At 53.6% G+C, this 21834-nt stretch overlaps 1 protein-coding gene across 2 annotated transcripts in view; it reads right to left on the bottom strand.

The window, feature by feature from the left end:
* Positions 1–17186, bottom strand: part of ATL1 (atlastin GTPase 1) — a 36563-nt gene extending 19377 nt beyond the window's left edge. The window contains exons 1-3 of one of the 2 annotated variants that reach the window (XM_074544110.1): positions 16926–17186; positions 4172–4419; positions 2137–2271 (exon numbers count right to left, since the gene is read on the bottom strand). In XM_074544110.1, coding sequence (XP_074400211.1) covers positions 2137–2271; positions 4172–4419; positions 16926–16959 — 417 coding nt within the window. In that variant the 5' untranslated portion in view covers positions 16960–17186. The remainder of the gene's footprint in view (positions 1–2136; positions 2272–4171; positions 4420–16925) is intronic. The other variant, XM_074544109.1, reaches the window with a different exon arrangement.
* Between the last annotated feature and the right edge of the window lie 4648 nt (positions 17187–21834).

Below are 21834 nucleotides of genomic sequence, written 5' to 3' on the forward strand. Positions count from 1 at the left end.
ACCCTGCAAGGCACTGGGGGAACCGCTCTGCTCCTCTGACACCTGCTGGCAGTCTGAGTCTGCACCAGAAACCAAACACAAACGGCACCTCCCGAACACAAACCCAAACTGCACCTCCCGAACACAAACTGCACCTCCCGAACACAAACTGCACCTTCTGAACCCAAACTGCACCTTCTGAACCCAAACCCAAACTGCACCTTCCGAACACAAACTGCACCTCCCGAACCCAAACACAAACTGCACCTCCCGAACCCAAACTGCACCTCCCAAACACAAACTGCACCAGAACCCAAACCCAAACTGCACCTCCCGAACCCAAACTGCACCTCCCGAACCCAAACTGCACCTCCCAAACACAAACTGCACCTTCTGAACCCAAACCCAAACTGCACCTCCCGAACCCAAACCCAAACTGCACCTCCCGAACTCAAACCCAAACTGCACCTTCTGAACCCAAACACAAACTGCTCCTCCCGAACTCAAACCCAAACTGCACCTCCCGAACACAAACTGCTCCTCCCGAACCCAAACACAAACTGCACCTCCCGAACACAAACTGCACCTCCAGAACCCAAACACAAACTGCACCTCCAGAACCCAAACACAAACTGCACCTCCCAAACCCAAACTGCACCTCCTGAACACAAACACAAACCTCACCTCCCGAACACAAACTGCACCTCCCGAACCCAAACACAAACTGCACCTCCCGAACACAAACACAAACTGCACCTCCCGAACCCAAACACAAACTGCACCTCCCAAACACAAACACAAACTGCACCTCCCGAACCCAAACACAAACTGCACCTCCCGAACCCAAACACAAACTGCACCTCCCGGACCCAAACTGCACCTCCCGGACCCAAACTGCACCTCCCGAACCCAAACACAAACTGCACCTTCTGAACCCAAACTGCACCTCCCGAACCCAAACTGCACCTCCCGAACCCAAACTGCACCTCCCGAACCCAAACTGCACCTTCTGAACCCAAACTGCACCTCCCGAACCCAAACTGCACCTCCTGAACCCAAACTGCACCTCCCGAACACAAACACAAACTGCACCTCCCGAACCCAAACACACTCAGCCAGCATCAGGAATCACACCCTGAATGCCTCAGTGTCACTTGGGTGCCATGCTCTGTGCTGAAGCACAGATAAATACAAATATTCCTGATAAATACAAATATTCCTGGCAGGATGCTCCAAATCTGCTGTGACAACCCTGAATGAAGAAACTTCACCTTACAACTCCAGCTCTAGGAAAGAGAAGGAGTTTGTAGGACATGAGACTCAAGATTTTTGGGAATAATACAGAAATAAACTCTGGGATGCCCAGAATTGAGGGACACTTAGAGAACATATCAGGGACACTTGGACACCACATCACCTCACTTTGTTAAACCCATCTTGGTGCTGGTGTTCACAGGGGTCTCAGGTTGAGGAAAGAGATGAGGATCTGACTCCAAGTTTCAGAAGGCTGATTTATTCTTTTATGATATATATTATATTAAAACTATACTAAAAGAATAGAAGAAAGGATTTCATCAGAAGGCTGGCTAAGAATAGAAGAAGAAGGAATGATAACAAAGGTTTGTGGCTTGGCTCTCTGTCCAAGCCAGCTGACTGTGATTGGCCATTAATTACAAACATCCAACATGGGCCAATTAAAGATCCACCTGTTGCATCCCACAGCAGCAGATAATCAATGTTTACATTTTGTTCCTGAGGCCTCTCAGCTTCTCAAGAGGAAAAATCCTAAGGAAAGGATTTTCCATAGAAGATGTCTGTGACACATCTTTAACGTGTTTTTCACAGAGGTGTGTACAACTTCCCAGAGGTTCTACAGACTGTCAATTACACTGAAGTTTTTACATCACTTCTATAAATGACTCTCAGGCAAAATCACCCCATTTCACTCCTCTGCTCTGTGAAATACCCATGTTAAAAATTATTATCAAAATTACATTCTCTAAAAAAATATTTTTATATCACTTCCTGCTGTTATTAAACAGAGACACGGTATTGAAAACCTTCCCTAAGGAAGGTTTGGACAACCACCTAAGACAAGGCAGGAGAGTCTCAAAAGCTGGAAAAGGAGGGAAATGAGCAGCAGAGACACACACAGACCTTGGTGCCGTCGGGCTTGTCCACCAGGAACACCTCGCTCCAGATCTGGATGCCGGTTGTCTCCCGCTCGGAGCCGCCCCTCCAGGAGAACCCGGTCAGGGGCTCGTTGTAATCCCCGACCCAGTCCACTGCCTCCTGCAGGGAGGAACACAAACAGCTGCTGCAGGTGGCAAAAAAGGGCTAAGAACCCCATAAGGGAGGTTTTTCTTTCCTTCTACTGTCAAGGCACCTCAAATCCTGGGCTCAGTTTTGGGCTCCTCACAACAAAGACATGGAGGGGCTGGAGAGTGTCCAGGGAAGGGAACAGAGACGGGAAGGGGCTGGAGCACCAGGAGGGGCTGAGGGAGCTGGGAGGGGGCTGGAGAATCCCTGAGGGAGCTGGGAAGGGGCTGGAGCCCCAGGAGAGGCTGAGGGAGCTGGGAAGGGGCTGGAGCACCAGGAGGGGCTGAGGGAGCTGGGAAGGGGCTGGAGAATCCCTGAGGGAGCTGGGAAGGGGCTGGAGCCCCAGGAGAGGCTGAGGGAGCTGGGAAGGGGCTGGAGCACCAGGAGGGGCTGAGGGAGCTGGGAAGGGGCTGGAGCACCAGGAGAGGCTGAGGGAGCTGGGAAAGGGGCTGGAGAATCCCTGAGGGAGCTGGGAAAGGTCTGGAGCACCAGGAGGGGCTGAGGGAGCTGGGAAGGGGCTGGAGCACCAGGAGGGGCTGAGGGAGCTGGGAAGGGGCTGGAGAATCCCTGAGGGAGCTGGGAAAGGTCTGGGGCACCAGGAGAGGCTGAGGGAGCTGGGAAGGGGCTGGGGCACCAGGAGGGGCTGAGGGAGCTGGGAAAGGGGCTGGAGCACCACGAGGGGCTGAGGGAGCTGGAAGGGGCTGGAGCACCAGGAGGGGCTGAAGGGGCTGAGAAAGGGGCTCAGCCTGGAGAAAAGGAGGCTCAGGGGGAACCATCACAACTCCCTGACAGGAGAGGGCAGCCAGGTGCTCCCAGGAAAAAAGGAAACATTTTGATGTTACACCAGGGAAGGTTTGGGTTGGATATTAGGAGATGTTTTCACTGGAAGGGTGGTCACACATTGGAACAGGCTGCCCTGGGCAGTGATGGAGTGCCCATCCATGGAAGTGTTCAAAAGACACAGATAAGACACCTGAGGATGAGGTTCAGTGGTGAGCAGGGTGATGCTGGGTGAGCAGCTGGATTCAATGATCTTCCAGGAATTTTCTAGCCTAAATGATTCTGTGATTCAGGGCAGCAGATGTGAACATTTCTGCTCCAAAATCAAGTCCAAAAGAAACTTCTGCCTGGGGAAGGATCTGCTCTGCTTTATTCTGTGAATCCCACACTCATGAGAGCCTAGAGCATTCCCAAAGCACCAAACCCAGCTCATCCCTGAGCAGCACACGGGAGCAAGGAAGAGCAGCAGGCCTGGGAAGGGCCCTGAGCTGCAGCCCTATTGGAATATGAATCCCAGTATTACCAGTTAGATTGTGCCTGGGCCAGTGTGACCCTCGCTGCTGAGCCAAGGCACAGCTGTGCTGTATCACCCCAGAGACACCTTTGGCTTGCTGGTGGTTTCAGCTGGGCACTAAACAAGTCCAGGCTTGTTAGGAACTCCGTTTACCTCAGGAAGAGGCTTCAGGCGAAGGGGAAGAGAAAAAAGGAGGGATTCTGCTGGAGGGTTATATGCAGTGGTTTATTCCATGGTTACAGAGGTCTGAGTCTTGGGGAGAGCTCCAACAGAATCCCCAGCACATGGCCGGACTCACCTTTTAAGCTCAGGGGGAGGGGAGGGGACAGGTGAGCCACCAACCAGGTGGGGGGGCGGGGTCTCAGGGGAGAATGACAGCTAGACAGGCCAATGACCCCCAGGCCTGAGGGGCATCCTTTGAATTCAACCAACCACACGACGCCTTTGCTGGGATGTTAAGCCTGACTGACAGGACTCACTCAGCATGGGGGCAAGGGGGAAGGGGAACAGGTATTGCCACACCTGGGGAGGGACCCGGGACCCGGGAGTCTAAAACAGGACACTACAACACAGCCCTACCTTGTTGTACATGTAGCGCAGCATGAAGTCCATCAGGAAGGATTTTCCTTTCCTGAAAGCCCCAGCCACGGACACAGCCACCACCTCCTTGTCCCTGACAGCCTCGGAGAGCAGGATGCGGTTCAGGGCGGCCTCGTCCAGCTCGAAGGAGTGATCGTCCTTGACAATGAGCACCTGCACCGGCCCCGCCTTCCTCACCGACTCCTCCTCCTCAGAGCTCCACTCGTAGGTCTTGTCTGCAAAGCTGCCTGTGGGGACAGGGAAAACGAGAGGGGTTTGGTGCCTTCCTCTGCACTGGGAGGGGTCAGTGATCCTGTGTTTGTGGGGGTCTCAGAGGAAGGCAGGAATGATGAATCTGACTCCATGTTATCATGTTCTAATTTATTATTTTAAGATACTATTTTATATTAAAGAATATTAAACTATACTAAAGAATACAGAAAGGATACTTACAAAAGGTTAAAAGATAGCAATGAAAACTTGTGACTCTTTCCAGAGTCTCGACACAGCTTGGCCCCAATTGGCCACTGAGTGAAAACAGCTCACAGCAGAATCCAATGGAACAATTACTGTGGGTAAACAATCTCCAAACACATTCCACATGAGCACAACACAGGAGAAGCAATGAGAGAATACAGTTTTCATTTTTCTCTGAGGCTTCTCAGCTTCCCAGGAGAAGAATCCCCTTCCCAATCCTGTGCAAGGGGATTTTTCCAGACAATGTGACGGTGACAGTCAGTGACAGCGGGGCTGGACAGGGTGCTGAGAGATCCAAAAACTCAAATATCCACCCCAAAATGGCACCACCCAGAGTAGATCTGCTGCACCTAGCCTCAGACATCCCAGTGGAGGCTCCATGCTTCTCTGGGGTCATCTGACCCTGTGCTGCACACAGGCAGAGCATTCCCTGCTGCAACCTCCCTTGGTAAAACACATCCCTTTGATTTTATCCTCATGGAAAACAACCTGCAACTCTACACAAACAGGGCCGCCACAACACCTCCCTTTGGCCATTTCTCAGCTGGAAAAGTGAAGTCCAAGCCTTCTCATCATCTCTTCTACCTCATTACCTAGGGTTCTGCTCTGCTCTGGCCCTTCCTGAAGGCTGACCCAAACAGAAGCAGCTCTCCAGCTGAGATGTCCAAAGGTCTCACAGCTCCATCAAAGGATGCTGCCTTTGTGTATCCTGTGCCACTGCTGCTCCTGTAGCAACACATTCCTGCTCCATCTGCTGCCTGTGCTGATGCTCCAAGTGCAATCTGCTGTTCCTGCCATCAGCCTCACCACCAGCATCCCCCAGGACACTGCCAGCAGGAATCAGGCCATGCAGACACAAACCCATCCTGCTAAAAGCCACTTTGCTGCTCCCAGCTGGGAAGCACACACAGAGCACGAGCAGTGCCCCCTTTCCCACTTGGAAATGGCCAAGTTCCCTGTGGGGCTGTGCCTGGGCTGTGCAGGGCTCACAGGAGGCTCTCCCAGGAGCCAGATGCATTTTAAGAGCTGCAGCTCTGGGCTTTGCAAAGAGCAGGCTGGCTCCAGTACTTTTCCTTTGCTGGCCTTTCCAAACTTTGCAGCACAAAGAAGGGATGCTGAAGGTGATTGCTGTGCCAGCCAGCTCACCCACAGCCACTGAAACCTCCCTGCCAGATGGAAAGTTCCCCCCACATTCCAACAACAACTTCCCAGTTTGTGCCTCAGGCTGTCACTCGCCCAAGTTTTGCCTCAAGTTCAACCTGCCCAGTCTCTGTTTCAGCCCCTGACCTTGGGGAGCCAGCCCTGAGCTGTTCCAAAGCACAAGGACTGTGTGTGCACACACTAAAAGAGAAGTTATAAATATCAGGAGGAGCAGGGTTTGCCCATTCTGGGCCTCTCTATAAAGAAGCCTCCAGCAGTAACTCCATATTTTAAATAACAGCAGCACTTTTGTGATTTCCTAAGATCCTGCAAGGAAGTACCAGGATCATTAGGCCTGGTTGCCAGGGGATTCCTGGTGCCTCTTGGACATATACTGTGAGCTTTCTTTGCTCACAGCTGAGAGACAAAGATCTTTTCTTTCCATTGCTTGGAGGTTTTTTAACTAAACAAAAGTCCCAAATGGTGTGAAAAGCAGATTCTCCACCAGACTGCAGCACTAAAATCCCTTCAAGCACTGTGTCACTGCACAGGGGCCTCAAGGAAAATTTTAAAAAATCCTCATTTCAAATTTCTGAGAGCAGGAACATCCCAAACACATTTCCCAACAGGTAAGGACAGCCAGGTGCTAAAAGCTCTTTCTCAGCACTGCCAAGCTGCAAGGGCCATAGAGAGGATAAGGAAATGCCTCCTCTCTCTTGTGGTGTTTCCCAAAGCCCTGCTCAGCTAAGCCAAGTCCTATTTTTATTTTCTTTTTTCCAGCTGCACAGAAAGGACAGTAGAGAGATCCTTGCATAGGATATGACTCATGATGGGGGCAGGAAAAAATTTGTAAATCAAATTAAACTTAAATATTTCTGACTCTAAGTCAGCCACCAGGGTGCAACAGCTGTGCCACCTTCCCAGCCAGACAAATCCCACCGTGGGCACAGAGACAGAGGGAGGTGGGAGCACAACTTGGGCTGGAGCCCCTCTGCTCTGCAGCCAGGCTGGGAGAGCTGGGAATGCTCACCTGGAGAAGGGAAAGCTCCAGGGAGAGCTCAGAGCCCCTGGCAGGGCCTGAAGGGGCTCCAGGAGAGCTGCAGAGGGACTGGGGACAAGGATGGAGGGACAGGAGCCAGGGAATGGCTCCCAGTGCCAGAGGGCAGGGATGGGTGGGAGATTGGGAATTGGGAATTCCTGGCTGGGCTGGAATTGCCAGAGCAGCTGTGGCTGCCCCTGGATCCCTGGCAGTGCCCAAGGCCAGGCTGGACAGGGCTTGGAGCAGCCTGGGACAGTGGGAGGTGTCCCTGCCATGGCAGGGGTGGCACTGGATGAGTTTTGAGGTCCCTTCCAACCCAAGCTGTTCTGGATTCCATGATTTCTGTGTTTACTCATCCTGCACTAGCAGAGGGTACCAGGATGGGCTCAAATCCTGGATGCCCCTGGTCAGAGAATGGAATGGACCTCCCAGAGCTGGGGGCTGAGGAGAGTCCCCTGCCAGCCCTGTCACGGGGACACCTGGGGACAGATCCCCTCTGCTGGGGCCAGATCCCCTCTGCTGGTGACAGATCCTCTCTGTTGGGGACAGATCCCCTCTGCTGGGCCAGATCCCCTGTGCTGGTGACAGATCCCCTCTGTTGGTGACAGATCCTCTCTGCTGGGGACAGATCCCCTCTGCTGGTGACAGATCCTCTCTGCTGGGGCCAGATCCCCTCTGCTGGGGCCAGATCCCCTCTGTTGGGGACAGATCCCCTCTGCTGGGCCAGATCCCCTGTGCTGGTGACAGATCCCCTCTGCTGGGGCCAGATCCCCTCTGTTGGGGACAGATCCCCTCTGCTGGGCCAGATCCCCTGTGCTGGTGACAGATCCCCTCTGTTGGTGACAGATCCTCTCTGCTGGTGACAGATCCCCTCTGCTGGGGCCAGATCCCCTCTGTTGGGGACAGATCCCCTCTGCTGGGCCAGATCCCCTCTGCTGGGGCCAGATCCCCTCTGTTGGGGACAGATCCCCTCTGCTGGGCCAGATCCCCTGTGCTGGTGACAGATCCCCTCTGCTGGGGACAGATCCCCTCTCATGGTGACAGATCCCCTGTGCTGGGGCCAGATCCCCCCTGCTGGTGACAGATCCCCTCTGCTGGTGACAGATCCCCTCTGCTGGGGCCAGATCCCCCCTGCTGGTGACAGATCCCCTCTGTTGGTGACAGATCCCCTCTGCTGGTGACAGATCCTCTCTCCTGGGGCCTGGCTGGGACCTTCCACACCTTCTTCTCCCTCTGCTCTTTCCAGCAGCTGGAGCAACAACCAGTACAGAGGAAAAGGGATTGTTCTGTCTCTTCAAATCATCATCATCTGAAGGAGAGTAAATGTTTTAAGCAGACATGAACAGATTTTGGGAGACACATTAGTGGCCATGTTCTCCTAGGGGACATCCTTGTTTCCACCACCTGAACACCGGGAGAAGCAGGCTGTCTGCACAACACAAAGCATTATGTGCAGGATATGTTGATTCCCCAGGTCCTTGGAGACAACAGGAAGGAGAGATTACATTAAGCAGATCTCTGAACTAATTTCATCCCTACCTCTGCTTCTTTCATGTAGGCCATCTGCAGACAAAACTTTATTTTTCATATTTATATTCATATTTCCATGTGATGAAACTTCCAGGTTCTGTTTGTTAGATTATCCACCCCACTGCAGAGCCAGGGATTGTTTTATAAAATGCCTGCACACTACTGGGAGTCAATGATTTTAACTGGTCTGTCTGGCCATAAATGAGTTTTTTGCCTTGAAGGAAGCTGTACCTGGCAGTGGCAAAAACTCATGCAGCCAAAAAGGAAAGGAAGGAGAGCTCAGCTTTGCTGAACTCACTCCTGTTTTCACTCCTTTTCTGAGCTGACTCCTCCTTTCTCTCGGCTCTGCAATTACGTCAATTCTCCAGCTGCTCATTCAGAAATTCACAGGATAAATTCACAGGATCCTTCTCCCCATTTCATAACAGCTCATTCCCGAGCGGGGTGGAAGCCACACAGCTCTTTTCCATATGGCCACTGCAAGTGGGAAGGGGAAGGAGAGCAGGATTTGCTGTCAGACAGCATAAAAAAAGCAAAGAATTCTTTTACTGGTCTAAGATTTGCTTTGGACTGAATTAATTAAATTGAAACAGCGTGTTTCACATTGTGCAGACTCACGGACATGTCTAATGTAATTGACTTAATTTATTCTTCTCTAGGAGTTAATTACAAGCCACTAAGTATGCAATGTTTGGTGAGTGCTTGCTGGAGCCTGCTCTCCCTCAGCCATGGAAGAACAGGTCACAGAAATGCTGAGTGCCACAAAGGAACCAGCCTTGTCCTGGTGTGAGCCTGCACAAGAAACCCATTTCATTCCAGAGCACGAAACCCAGCCCTGTCCCACCATCAGTGCAAACACAGCCTGAGCAGAGCCTGAGGAGGCCCTGCCAGCCCTGCTCTCAGGCTCTCCTGGACCCCAGGATTTCCTGCAGAAAACAGGAGCTGCAGCCTGGGCTCCAATTCTCCTGCTGAAATCACAATCCCAGAATAGTATGGGTTAGAAAGGACCTTAAAAATCATCTTATTCCACCCCCTGCCATGGCAGGGACACCTCCCACTGTCCCAGGGTGCTCCAGGCCTGTCCAGCCTGGCCTTGGGCACTGCAAGGGATCAGGGGCAGCCACAGCTGCTCTGGGCACCCTCCTCACCCTCACAGAGAAGAGTTTCTTCCTCATATCTAATGTAATCTCTCCTTTTTTAGTTTAAATCATTTCCCCCTTGTCCTACCACTATCTGCCCATGTACAAAGTCACTCTCCTTTTTTATAAGCCACTTCCAAGTCCTGGAAGGCCACAGTGAGGTGTCCCTGGAGCTTTCTCTTCTCCAGGCAAAACAGTCCCAGCTCAGATGTCACACACACACCAACACCAATGCCAGGCAGTGCTGCCATTCTGAGGGCATTCAAACCAAATTACTGCAGGGAAAACAAACCAGCAAGGAGAGAAAATCGAGGTCTGATGGGAAGCCTGAACTTGCTTGTTCCTTGGAACAGAGTACCATGTATGCACCGTGTCAGGCTGCTTATCAGCAGCTCTCAGGGGATCTGTGTGACCAGCAGTGATATCTGTGTGCCTCCTTTCTGGAGTTTCCATGCCATATCACAGTGCCACCAAGAGCACCAGAGCCAAGCCCCGAACAGAGGCTGCAGTCAGCCTCCATCCCTCGGGACGCTCTCCAGAGAGCTGCGGTTTGCAGGAAGCTTATCTGTTGCAAGCTGAAGGTGTCTCTGGGGCAAAGCACCACAGAAGCCGCCTTTGGCTCAGCAGCGGCCCAGGCACAATCTAACTGGTAATACTGGGATTCATGTTCCAATACTTATCTGCCCTGCACCACGGCTCAGGGGAGCACAGAACCCTCCCCGAGCATCCCCCCTGCCCTGGGCACGTTCAGCCGGGCTGGGCTGGCACACGAGCCCTGAGCCCGCTGTGCCACAGCGATCCGAGCGGGCTGCGAGGGGCGGGGAGCTTCGAGCATGCAGCAGCAATTCCCTCCTCCCCTCCACGGCTGGCACCTGATCCAGCCAACCAGGGGAACACGGGAATGAAGCGTGGAAGCGATGGGTGTGCGCTGGAGAGGCAGAGCAGGGTGGTGCCCGCAAACCCGGCCCTGCTGCTGCACAAAGGAGGCGCCCCCAGAGCCGAGCCCGGCCCCACACGTTCCCTCAGCTCGGGCCGCCCGAGGCGTCTGGGCCTGCACAGGGCGAGCAGGGAACCTGGCTGGGCTAAGCCCTGGGTGACAGCCACCCTGCAGCACACCCACAAAGGCTCCAACAGCAGCTCACACATCCTCCCAAGCTGGGTTTAACCTCACACACGCACTCACCATGCCCTGCTGTGGCACAGAATCCCGGAATGGTTTGGCTTGGAAGGGATCTTAATGCCCAGCCAGTTTCAAGCCTTACACAAATAACACCTTCCACTGTCCCAGGGTGCTCCAAGCCCTCTCCAGCCTGGCCTTGGACACTTCCAAGCAAGCATTTCAAGCTGAATGTGATTATAGAATCATGGAATAGGCAGGGACACTTTCCACCGTCCCAGGCTGCTCCCAGCCCTGCCCAGCCTGGCCTTGGGCACTGCCAGGGATCCAGGGGCAGCCACAGCTGCTCTGGGCACCTGAGCCAGGGCCTGCCCACCCTCACAGGAATAACTTTTTCTAAATGTAACCCTGCCCTCTGGCAGTGGGAAGCCATTCCTCCCTATCCTGGTACTATGTGGTCTTGTAAATAAATAAATAAGTCTCTCTCTATGCTTCTCCTGCACCCAGGGCACAGCTGAAGGCACAGACACACAACCTTCCCTTTACTCTGCTCACACCTCTGCTGGGATTTTGGACACGTCCACAGAACCAGAGGACCCCAGACCCAAGCAGGGGAAGCACCAAAGGCTGCCCATGCACTGACCAGACCCACGGGGACCTGGGAAGTGCCACATGTCCCTCTGTCAGGCTCTCTTGCTATGCTAGCCCCTTCCACCTGGGGCTGCTGAGCTGGGAAATGCAGCAAGGAAGGGGAAAGCAGGACCAGAATTTATAGTGCCCACCTAGGAAATCATCTGCACCTCCTCAGCCTGGCTGTAACCACAGCTGCCATCAATCTGTGGAAATGATGGATCAATGACAGTCCCTGAAGATGCAGGGCACCAGAAACAGGTGAAGAAAACTGTTGTGGAAAAAGGAGCCCTGACATTCAGCAATAAGAATAGCAGATAAACAGCAATGGACTGTTCAGGGACGTGGTGGAGTCACCACCTCTGGAAAGGCTGGGTGTGGCACTCAGTGCCAGGTCTGCTTAACGAGCTGGTGTTTGGGACTTGATGATCTCAGAGGTCTTTCCAACCTAAATAACTGCAATTCTGGAAAAGGCCACACTTGCAGTGTCCCTTTGGGATCCCCAGCTCCTCTCCACAGTCAGGGCAAACTCCCAGAGCTGAGCTGCCCAGCTGTGTTCCCAGCCCTGCCAATCCATGTGCACTCCCACGTTCTCCTGGCAGCGACTTTGCTGTGCCAGGCTTCATCCTCACTCACCCTTTGCTTTTTTTGGAGCAGGGCAGATGTGGAGTGCACCTTGCTGCTGCCAGCCCTGAGTCACCCAGCTGGCAGCAGCACAGCGTCAGCTCTGCCCGGCCAGCTCAGCCCCTGCTCCCTCTGGCACAGGGAACAAGGGATGAATGACTCTGCTGATAGCAGGAGTGCTTTGGGACCTTCCCACTGCTGACAGGAGCAAGAGCTGGGATGATAACTGGCCCCCAAACCTGCCTGTTACAACATCCCAAATGCCAAAGTACAATGTGAAATTCCTCATTACAACACCTACTACGTGAAGCTGCAGTGCTTAGCTGGCTCTGAAGCAAGAGCAGCTCCTACTGCTGTCAAACTCCCAGGCTGAGCTTTGGACACACAGGCAGGAAACTACCTGGGGAATGAAGCAAATCAGAGTTTTTTTGCAGAATTTTTTCAGCAAGTTTGAGGTCAGGTCAGACAGTTATGTGGCCGTGCCCATGACAGCTCAGGTAGCAGGAATGGCTGAGTCAGAGGCAAGGTGGACACCTCCCACAGGCAAAGCGCTGTTGGAAGAGCACCAGCAAAAAGAAACCATGATCTGTTTGTCAGGTGCAAACCCTGGGCCTGCTCCCTTTCCCTCATTTAAGCCCATTCCCATATTTCCCATAAATATTTCCCATATTTAAGCCCACATTCTCCAGGGTAACACAGAATCCCAGAACGGTTTGGTTGGAAGGGAACCTACAGAACACCTCATTCCACCCCCTGTCAAGGGCAGGGACACTCCACTGTCCCAGGCTGCTCCAAGCCCCATCCAACCTGCCTTGGACACTTGCAGGGATCCATCTCCAGAACTCCCTCTTCCCTTCCAGCACACATTTTCTGCATGGTCCTTCATCAGCCATTTGTCAGCAACAGCCTCCCTTCATCTCCACCACCAGTATTGGATTTAGTTTGTTCTGACATTAAATTATTTTTACCATTTTTGTTGCTAAAATTGTCTGAAAATAAAGTTTGGTAAACGCGCCATGAAATTTTAGGGTAGAACATGAAAGGTAATTACACTCTGCATATAAAGTGCTTTAAATGTGCTCTGTGGGCTTGGCAGAACTCAGCCCCTTCTCCAGAGCCTCCACCCCATTTGGGAGATCTGTTTGATTTTCCTGTTGTAAACTTCCCTTTTCCTGCTGGCAAAAGGGAGCATTTCTGGCATGAACAGAGGAGAGTGAAGTGACTTTCAGCAGTGATCTGTGGGACACCTTGTGCCTCACAGAGTGTGACAACACCTGCCCCAGCCTCCTTCCCCCGCTGGAGAAGGTTCCAGTCAGTGCTCCAGGGGAGCTGATATAAAACCTGCTGCCTCTGAACATCACCCAGGCCCTAAACAACATTTCAGTGTGCTGTTTGTCACCCCTGGAGCAGGGAAACTGCAAGACACAATCAATGAATTCCCACTCCCATGAATCAGGGGGGCAGCCAAGGCCAGAGCCACTCCTGGCACGGACGTGACACCAGGCAGGACAGGGACACCATGTCACCACTGCCAGGCAGGCTCAGCCCATCCTGGTTTTTCCCAAAAAAGAGAAAGTCAGGCTGCTCTTGTCCTGCTTATCCAGCTATTCCAATTCCCTGTACAACCACCATGGGAGAACGACTTTGTTTGAGAGCCTGGAGGGCCAGGACACAGGGAATGGATTCCCACTGCCAGAGGGCAGGGTTAGATGGGATATTATGAGAAATTCCTCCCTGTGAGGTGCTGAGGCCCTGGCAAGAAGCTGTGGCTGCCCCTGGATCTCTGGAAGTGTTCCAGGCCAGGTTGGATGGGACTTGGAGCAACCTGATCTTCTGGAAAATGTCCCTGCCCATTCCATGATTCTATAATCACATTCAGCTTGAAATGTTGACTTGTCTCTTCTTTCAAGTCCCAGCACTTCATTTTCTTTTCTCTTTCACAAGCCACTCATTTGGTTGTGAATATTTCTGGCTTTTTGTGTGAAGGCCTCCTCTGTCTGAAACATCTCAGCTTTCCCTTGTCAGGTTCTCAGCATTCAGAGTCACAAAGAAATGCCAGGAAGTGGAAACTGAAAATCCATCATAAAAGGGCAGAAATCAAACAACAAACACAAAGGATGTTAACATGGTTAAAAGGAAAAACAACCTACCAAAATCAGGGTTTTCTTCTCAGTTTAACCCATTGTGTGCAGTGTGAGATGGGGCAGGGATGATCCCTGGCCTGTGCTGGAGAGGAGCCCCTTATGCTCAAAAGAGTTCCTTGGCTGTTCCTGGCTCCCTTTAGGGGCTCTCCTAAATCCCCTATCCACCTTGAAAACCCTTACTAGAAGTATCTGTAACCTCTGTAATCCCTTTTATGGTTTTAAAACTGAATTCTTGCTAGGTGGACCATTCCAATTTCAACACAAAATTGGTCATGGTGGGAAAGATGAGATTTCACACCATTTGTTCCAGTCTGTGCTGTTTAAAGGAGTGACTGGGAGCAGGGATCTCACTGGATCACAGGGACCAGGCTGCTGAACATCTGCCACTGCCAAGCACAAAGAATTTCAGACAAAAATCAGTGTAATCTACTACAAACCTCCAGGAGCTGGCTGGATTTCACTGTGCCAAGCAGAACTTGGACTAACAATCCTTATTTTGGGCAAAGCAGGGTCCACTACTCACAGCAAGGAATTATTTGGGATTTTTTTTTAATCTGCAGCTGCCTCAGCCATCGAACTGGCAGCAGTTGTGAGGTCTGTGCACCGCTTGGCACGTTCAGGAAGAGCCTCAAATGAGGCATAACCTGATGCTGACCTCTAGCCCAAGGCTAAATCCTACTCTGGATGCATCACACACCCCTACAGAGCTCCCGGGGATGTGACAGCGACCCAGCTATGACCAGGGGCAATCCCACACACTCATCCTAATTTGCTGTGTGAGCTTTAAAAAAGCAAATTATTTTTATGAAACAAAGGAGGGTTACACTAGGCAGCTGCCTGTTCCCAGGCCTGAGTAACTAGGGCAAAGTTTGATCCATTTCAAAATAGCGTTAATATTTTTAATGACCCATAAGCCCACTTTCAGAACAAAGCAAGGACTTTCTCCTTTCTGCCTTAGTTTCAGGAAAAGCCCAAGCCTCCTCCTTTGCCAGCTGAAAAATGTAGCAGTGGAAGAGTCACCCCATGGACTGATGTCACCACACAATGCTGCAGTCACTGGATGTAAACACAGCTTTCAAGGCAATGAGGTTTTGTTGTATAAATAGAATAAAGAAATTTATAAAGGCAGCTTTTTCTTTCCTAGTAAAAAAAAAAAAAAAATTTGAAGCATTTCACTCAATTTCTTACTCACAATGTCAACCAGCCTGGCAAAAAGCCAGGGAATCCTCTAGGAATAGGTGAATGTCTGTGGGATAATAGAGGGAATTATTCTGAGCTGTGGATGGGCGGCAGCAGAAGGCAGCTGATCCCACAGAGATCCACCTGGATCCATGGACGCTTCCAGATTCTCGCAGAGAAGCTCAGGAAGAGTTCACCCCTCGGTGACACATCACATTTCCGGGGGGCAGGCTGAGAAATGTGCCTAAATCCCTTGCCGGGCGCAGGCTGTGCTTCCCGGGGCGATGCTTTCTCCGCTTCCCTCCGGCAGCATTTGCATTCGCTCCTGCCGCTGCCGGGGCGTGCAGGGAAGGCACGGGCGGCCGGACGTGTGTGCAATTCCAGGCACGCACGGAGTCAGGGCTGCCGCGTCTGTCACACGCTCCGCGAGACAAAGCTGAGAATGGCACCACATTCCCTGGCAAGTTTTCCCTCCGCTTTACCCAAGGATCTGAGCACCTTCATTAAGTCACAGCTGAACCCATCAAATGAGCTTGGCCCATTTTGTCCCCCCCCTCCATCCCAAAAAAAAAAAATCCATCACCGGATCAGCAGCTCCGTTATCCCAGTGCTTCCTCCAGCATGCCTCCGAGCTGTTAATCATTGCCATGGGAAATCCTACGCTCATCTACACAAATTAAAATGTAATTTGTGTATCTAAACATCACAGCTCAGCTCACCCGCTCTGCCTGAGGAGCCGGGATACCGCCGGCACCCGTGTGAGTGAGCTCACATGGAATTACGGCTCCGGAGGAAACGGCAAATTACTCGCTCAAATAACGGGAACTGGCTGGATAAAATGGGATTTCCTACGGAACAGCGTGTCAGTGGGAGTGGGTGAAGCCATCCTTCACAAGCAGGCTGAAGGTGGAGGAGCCCCTTGCTGGTGCTGCCCACCTGTGGGACCAGCCGGGGCTCATCCAGGGCGAAGCAGGAGCTGCCGGAGGATCCAGGAGGATCCAGACGCCTCTGGAGGAACCGAAGCCCCGCAGGAAGGCAGCACAGAACTTCCTCCTGCCGTCCCTCCGCTCCGCTCCCCGGCTCCCCCGGGAACAGGGGGCTGCCAGGGGTGGGTTCAAAATGGGCCCTGTCTGGAGGGTGACTCGACAACTAAATCCTACAGCTTCCAGAACGGGACAAGGCAGGGTGGCCTTGTGGCTCTGCCTGTGGAAGGCGGGGTGAGCGGGATCGCTGCTCCCGGATGAGCTGGGGTGGTGGCTGAGGTGTCATCCCCCCATCAGGGGCTGAGGGGACGGCAGGGCCGGGCTAAGGGGTGTCAGGGCAAGCCGGAGGAACAGCCCAAAGGCTCCCCAGGGAGCTGCAGGGGCTGTCTGGCCCCAGGTGTGTCAGGGGGTCCCGCCGCAGCCCAGCCGAGGGCGGTGACCAGCCCAAGCCGGGGACAGCCCGCCTCAGGAGGCCCCGGAACGAGGGGCGCCCATCCCGCAGCCCCGCTCCCCGTCACGCTGCCGGGGCGGGACGGGCGGACCCCAGGCCCCTCAGGGATAGCGCGGGGGGTGTCCCAGACATCCGTGTGTCCCCTCGGCACCGGGCCGCCCCCCGCCCCGCCCGGGCCAGCCGAGGCCCCCGCCCGCGTCCTCCCGCCGCAGCCCCGCCCCGGCGCGGCCCGCGGCCGCCTCAGGCCCGGCATTGTCCGCGCTCCCCCCGCTCCCCCCCGGTTCTGCCGCCGCCGCCCTACCCCAGCTGCTCCTGTCCCGGCGGTTCCGGGCCATGGCGGCGGCTGCGGGAGGCTCCGTGCGCGCTCCGAGCCGCGCTGCGTCTGGCGGGGCTGCGGCGGCGGCGCGGGGCGGGCGGGGGAGCCGGTGGCGGCAGCAGCAGCAGCATCCCCGCCCGCCGCTCGGCGCGGCACCGCGGCACGGCCCGGCACGGCCCGGCCCGCCGGGGCACCCGCCCACGGCACCCGCGGGGCCGCCCCGGCACCGCCGCTCGGGGTGCGCGCAGCCAGGGGAGCCCCGCGGGCGGGGCGAGCCGCACCCCCGGCGGGGCTGAATCCCCTCCCGAGGGGGTGGTGGTGGTGGGGGGCTCAGGCCGGGTAGGAGACATCCACGGTAGCCCTGCCAGGGCGCTGGGATCGTGAGGGGCGGCCATGCAGGGGGGTATGGATGGGGGGCTCAGCACGGGTAGGAGACATCCACGGTAGCCCTGCCAGGGCGCTGGGATCGTGAGGGGCGGCCATGCGGGGGGGTATGGATGGGGGGCTCAGCACGGATAGCAGGATCCGGCAGCCAGGGTAGCCCTGCCAGGACACTGGGGTCGTGAGGGGCACCACCAGCGGCGGCTATGCAGGGGGCATGGATGGGGGTTCAGCAGACAGGCTGATCCAAAATCTAGGTTATTCCTGCCAGAGCAGTGGGATCGTTGGGGCACCTGGAGTATCCAAACCTGGGGGCACTGGGTGCACTTGGAGGCACCCACACGCTGGAGACATCCACCCCAGGGCAGGGCACCTGGCTCATATGGGGCACCGAGCGCCCCTGTGGGCACCCACCCACGAGGGGCCATGGCTGGGAGGGGAACCTGGCACAAGCAGGACTGTGGCAAGTGCATGGGGACACCTGGGCTGAGAAATCACCTCAGGGATGCTGCCCTGGGGTGCAGTCAGCCAGGCCCTGCTCCCCAGTCCCGCCTGTGCAGGCAGCTGGAGACACTCACAGTGCTCATGCAGGTGGGGCACAAAGAAGGCAGGGTAAGGGCTGGACTTGGACACCTCTGGGGAGGATTTAAGTGCAGCACAGTTGATAATGTAGATAATGTAGAATTCCAGAATGGTGTGGGTTGGAAGGGACCCTAAAGCTCATTTCATTTCACCCTCTGTCATGGGCAGGAGTCCTTTTCTTTTCCTTTCCTTTTTCCTATCCCCCATGTCCAGCCTGGCCTTGGACACTTCCAGGAATCTGGGAGCAGCCAAAGCTCCTCAGGACACCCTGTGCCAGGGCCTGCCCACCCTCACACTTAGGATTCTTTCCCAATATCCCATCTAACCCAGATGGAGCCATTCCCTGTGTCCTGTCCCTCCTTCCCTTGCCCCCAGTCCCTCTCCAGCTCTCCTGGAGCCCCTTCAGGCCCTGCCAGGGGCTCTGAGCTCTCCCTGGAGCCTTCTGTTTTCCAGCTCTCCCAGCCTGGCTCCAGAGCAGAGGGGCTCCAGCCCTGTGGCCTCCTCTGAACGTTCTCCAGCAGCTCCACATCCTTCCCCTGTTGGGAGCCTCAGAGCTGGAGGCAGCACTGCAGGTGGGGTGTGTTACAAAAGCAGAGTAGAGGGGAATTATCCCCTCCCTCAGCCTCCTGCCCACCCTGCTGGGCTGCAGCCCATGCTGTGTTTGGCTTTCTGGGCCCACTCCCACCCACTCCCTGTGCACCAGCACGGGAGGGCACACACTTGTCCTCAGCTACTGTTTGCCCACGCTCTTGATGCCAACAAGCTGCTGGAACCAACCTGAATCTGAAGCCAGAGCCCAGTGCTCTTTGGAAGACACGTGGGCACAGCACTCCAAGATCAGCTGATCAAACTGGAAATGTGGTGGTCACCAGAGGGACAAAATCTGGCAGGATGGGAAGGGAGCTGAGCCCCAGATTGTATCTGCAAGAGGAGGTTTTGGGTGAGTGCTGATCATTTCTGCCCCCTGGCCCACAGCAGCCAGGGAAAGCCAGTGGCCACCCAGCAGGATCTGCTCTTCCCTCCTGACAGCAGGAAGAACACTCAAAACCAAACCAATCTTCAGTTCCAGGCGTCTGATGTGTACCAAAGCCATGTGTGGTTGTGCTCCCATTGATATGCTGACACTTCATTCCTGAGTGCCTCCTCCAGCCCTGTGTGACTGCCTCTCGTTGGCCTCTTCCCTGTGTTTACAGCATCACAAGCAAACGTGTAATTTTGGCTCTCTCACGTGGCACACAGCTGAATCCTGCCCACCCCTGCCGGGCCCTGTGAGCACGAGGAGCTCCCTGGGCTTTGCAGAAGCTGCATTAGGGTTTGTAGGAATAATTCCTGGGATTGCCCCTGCCTGTTGCTGCTTCAGTGCAGCACAGGGGAGACAGGTGTTGTGAGGAGGGATTTCTCACACTGGACACTCTCAGAGGGGTTCAGATAGGTTGAAAGAGGAGATTAAAAGAAAAGCAGATGGGAAATGGACTGGAGAGGGGGGGAAATAAAGGATGGAAAAGGAAATGTGTTAATCTGAAAGTCTAATTAAACTGAGATGGGCTCAGGTCCTGTTTTCCTCATTCCTTTGAGAATTGCTACTAATGTCAAGCTTGTACTGCCCCATTTACTGGCATTTTCTCCTTTTCTCTTATGCTATCCATTATGGTATCCCAGTCAAGGAGAAGCAGAGAGGTCTGATCCTGTGCTGTGCTGTGGGATTGTCTGCACAAACTCCCAAGGCCTTTTCCTGCATTATCTCCTATGATCACAAGTCATGGGGGTGATCTTTTTTCCAAAGAGTGACTCAGCATTTGTTCATTTTCATCCCCCCCTTCTCTCCACCAATTCATCTTTCTTTTATTTCCCAGTTGCAACCAGCCCTTCCTAAGAAGCATCTTTGCATTCTTGCTGCCCAAGTTGCCAGCTCACAATGAGCTGATTTCACAGCAGATGTGCTGAATGGTCATGGACTGGAAGAATTCTTGAGCAAAAACGATGCTAAATGGAGAAAAGGCAAAAAGAGAAAACACCCCACAGAAGGAGAGCACAGAGGGAGAGCACACCGCGAGATCCAGCGCAGAAAAGGCCCCGGAATTTGGAGAAAACCTGGATTTAAATCCATCCTGCATTCCGCTGGCAGGAGCTGTTTCATAATTTACCTTGATTTGATGTCCCACTTACCCAGGCAGCATTTCCAGTTGCTTTTCATATCCCCAGCCCTGTGCAAACAGAGCCCGGGCGTTGTGCAACGCTTATGTAAGAGGTGCCAAAGGGACGCTGTGCCAAGGCTCTGCTCTTGCTCAGGTGCCACCCCGGGCTCCCTGGGACCTGCTGCTGAGGAAAACGCTGCCATCCCCACCAGTCTGCCTTGGACAGGGCGCTGCCTGAGCCCCTGGGGCACAGACCTGTTCTGGCAGTGGTAAACTGAGGCTCTGGGGTGTGTTAGTTTAGTTTTTATTGTCACTTCTGCCTTCTCGGGGTTTGCTCTTTCACTGCTTCTGCTGAATTGCGTGGGAAAGTCGAAGGGATCTAGATGTCAAATGTGTCTGAAGAGCATTGCAGGGAGATGTCTCTCTGCAGGTTACACTGCCTGGCAGGATTCCTCATCGCTGCTCTCATTTCTGTACCCTTATTCTAGGGTTAGGAGGCCTCAATTCCTTGGAAATACCAAAAAAGGATAAAACTGAATCAGCTTTTCCCTGGTCCTGAAGCTAAAACCTTCCTGACATCTTTCTGTTGTTTGATTTTTCTTTTTTTTTTTTTTTTTCCTTCCTGAAATATTTTAAGTGAAGCAGATCTTTGTTGCTTAGGAAATCCTGCTATTCCTGCAGCTCCCATTTCTCACCCCAAATTGTGCCGTGACCGCCCACATTTACATGGGCTGTGCAGCCAAAGGAATTATCTTTGCTGCTTCTGTAAACACCATTGCACACTCGGGCTGCACTGAGGGATTTCACTGTGCAGGAGACAGAATTCCAGCAGTTAATTAAATTACTTGTTTAATCAATCACTGTGGAGGTTCTCCCTTCTGGAAGATGCTCCATAAACCAAAGGAGCTACTTAAGGATAAAATAAACATGGAGATAAAGAATCATCAGCCCAGGCCTGGTTTTACCTCGGTGGCTGCCTTTGCACCATTTGATCCTTTTCTTTCTCTTTATCAGTTTTCCCCCCAGATTGTGGTGGGGCTCCCCAGGGAATGGTCACGTTCCCAAGGCTGCCAGAGCTCCAGGACAGCTCTCAGGATTTTTGGGGTGTCTGTGCATGGCCAGGAGTTGAACTGGATGATCCTCAGGGTAATTCCATGATTCTACAATTTAGAGGCCAGCAAGGCAGAGAGAGGATCTCTCCCAAGCCAAACTTCCCGTCCATTTCCGATCCTGTTTTCAATTTGTCCCCTCTCTCTGCACTGACAGGCAGATGGACACTATTGAAAACATCCTTCCTCACCAGCCTCCTTTTTGTTTGCAACGTGGCTTTAGTGAGCCCAAGCCAAAATCTGTGTGTGTGCCAAGTTTGTTTCTAGGATTTCCCCTTGAAGATACACCTCAGCCAGAAAAAAGAGCTTCCATCTCCTCTTGGCAGAACCAACCAAATCCACCTGCCTGGATGATTCAGCAGGATACTTGCAAAATGTTCCAGCCAGGTTGGTGCACCTGGAAGCAGGGGAAGCAGCCGGGTTTCCAGGCAGTGCTCTGAATTTCCCTTTTCAATGCTGTTTTTCATGGAAATGGCCACATTTTCCTGCCTCCTTGTGCTGAGCAGTTGCTGTCTGGTGTCACCTCTGCCCTGCTGTGCGTGCTGCTGGGAGGGAAGGGCATCCAGCTGGTTTCCTTCCTTTGAATGCAAAGAGCACAATCAGCTGCAAAGTCTCCTGAGATGCACGGACGTGAACGGGGTGACACAAATATAATGTATAGCCACAGTGCCCCTCTTCCTTCCGTGA

Source organism: Zonotrichia albicollis, chromosome 6 (genome assembly GCF_047830755.1).
Source record: "Zonotrichia albicollis isolate bZonAlb1 chromosome 6, bZonAlb1.hap1, whole genome shotgun sequence".
In the NCBI taxonomy this organism is placed as follows: Eukaryota; Metazoa; Chordata; class Aves; order Passeriformes; family Passerellidae; genus Zonotrichia; species Zonotrichia albicollis.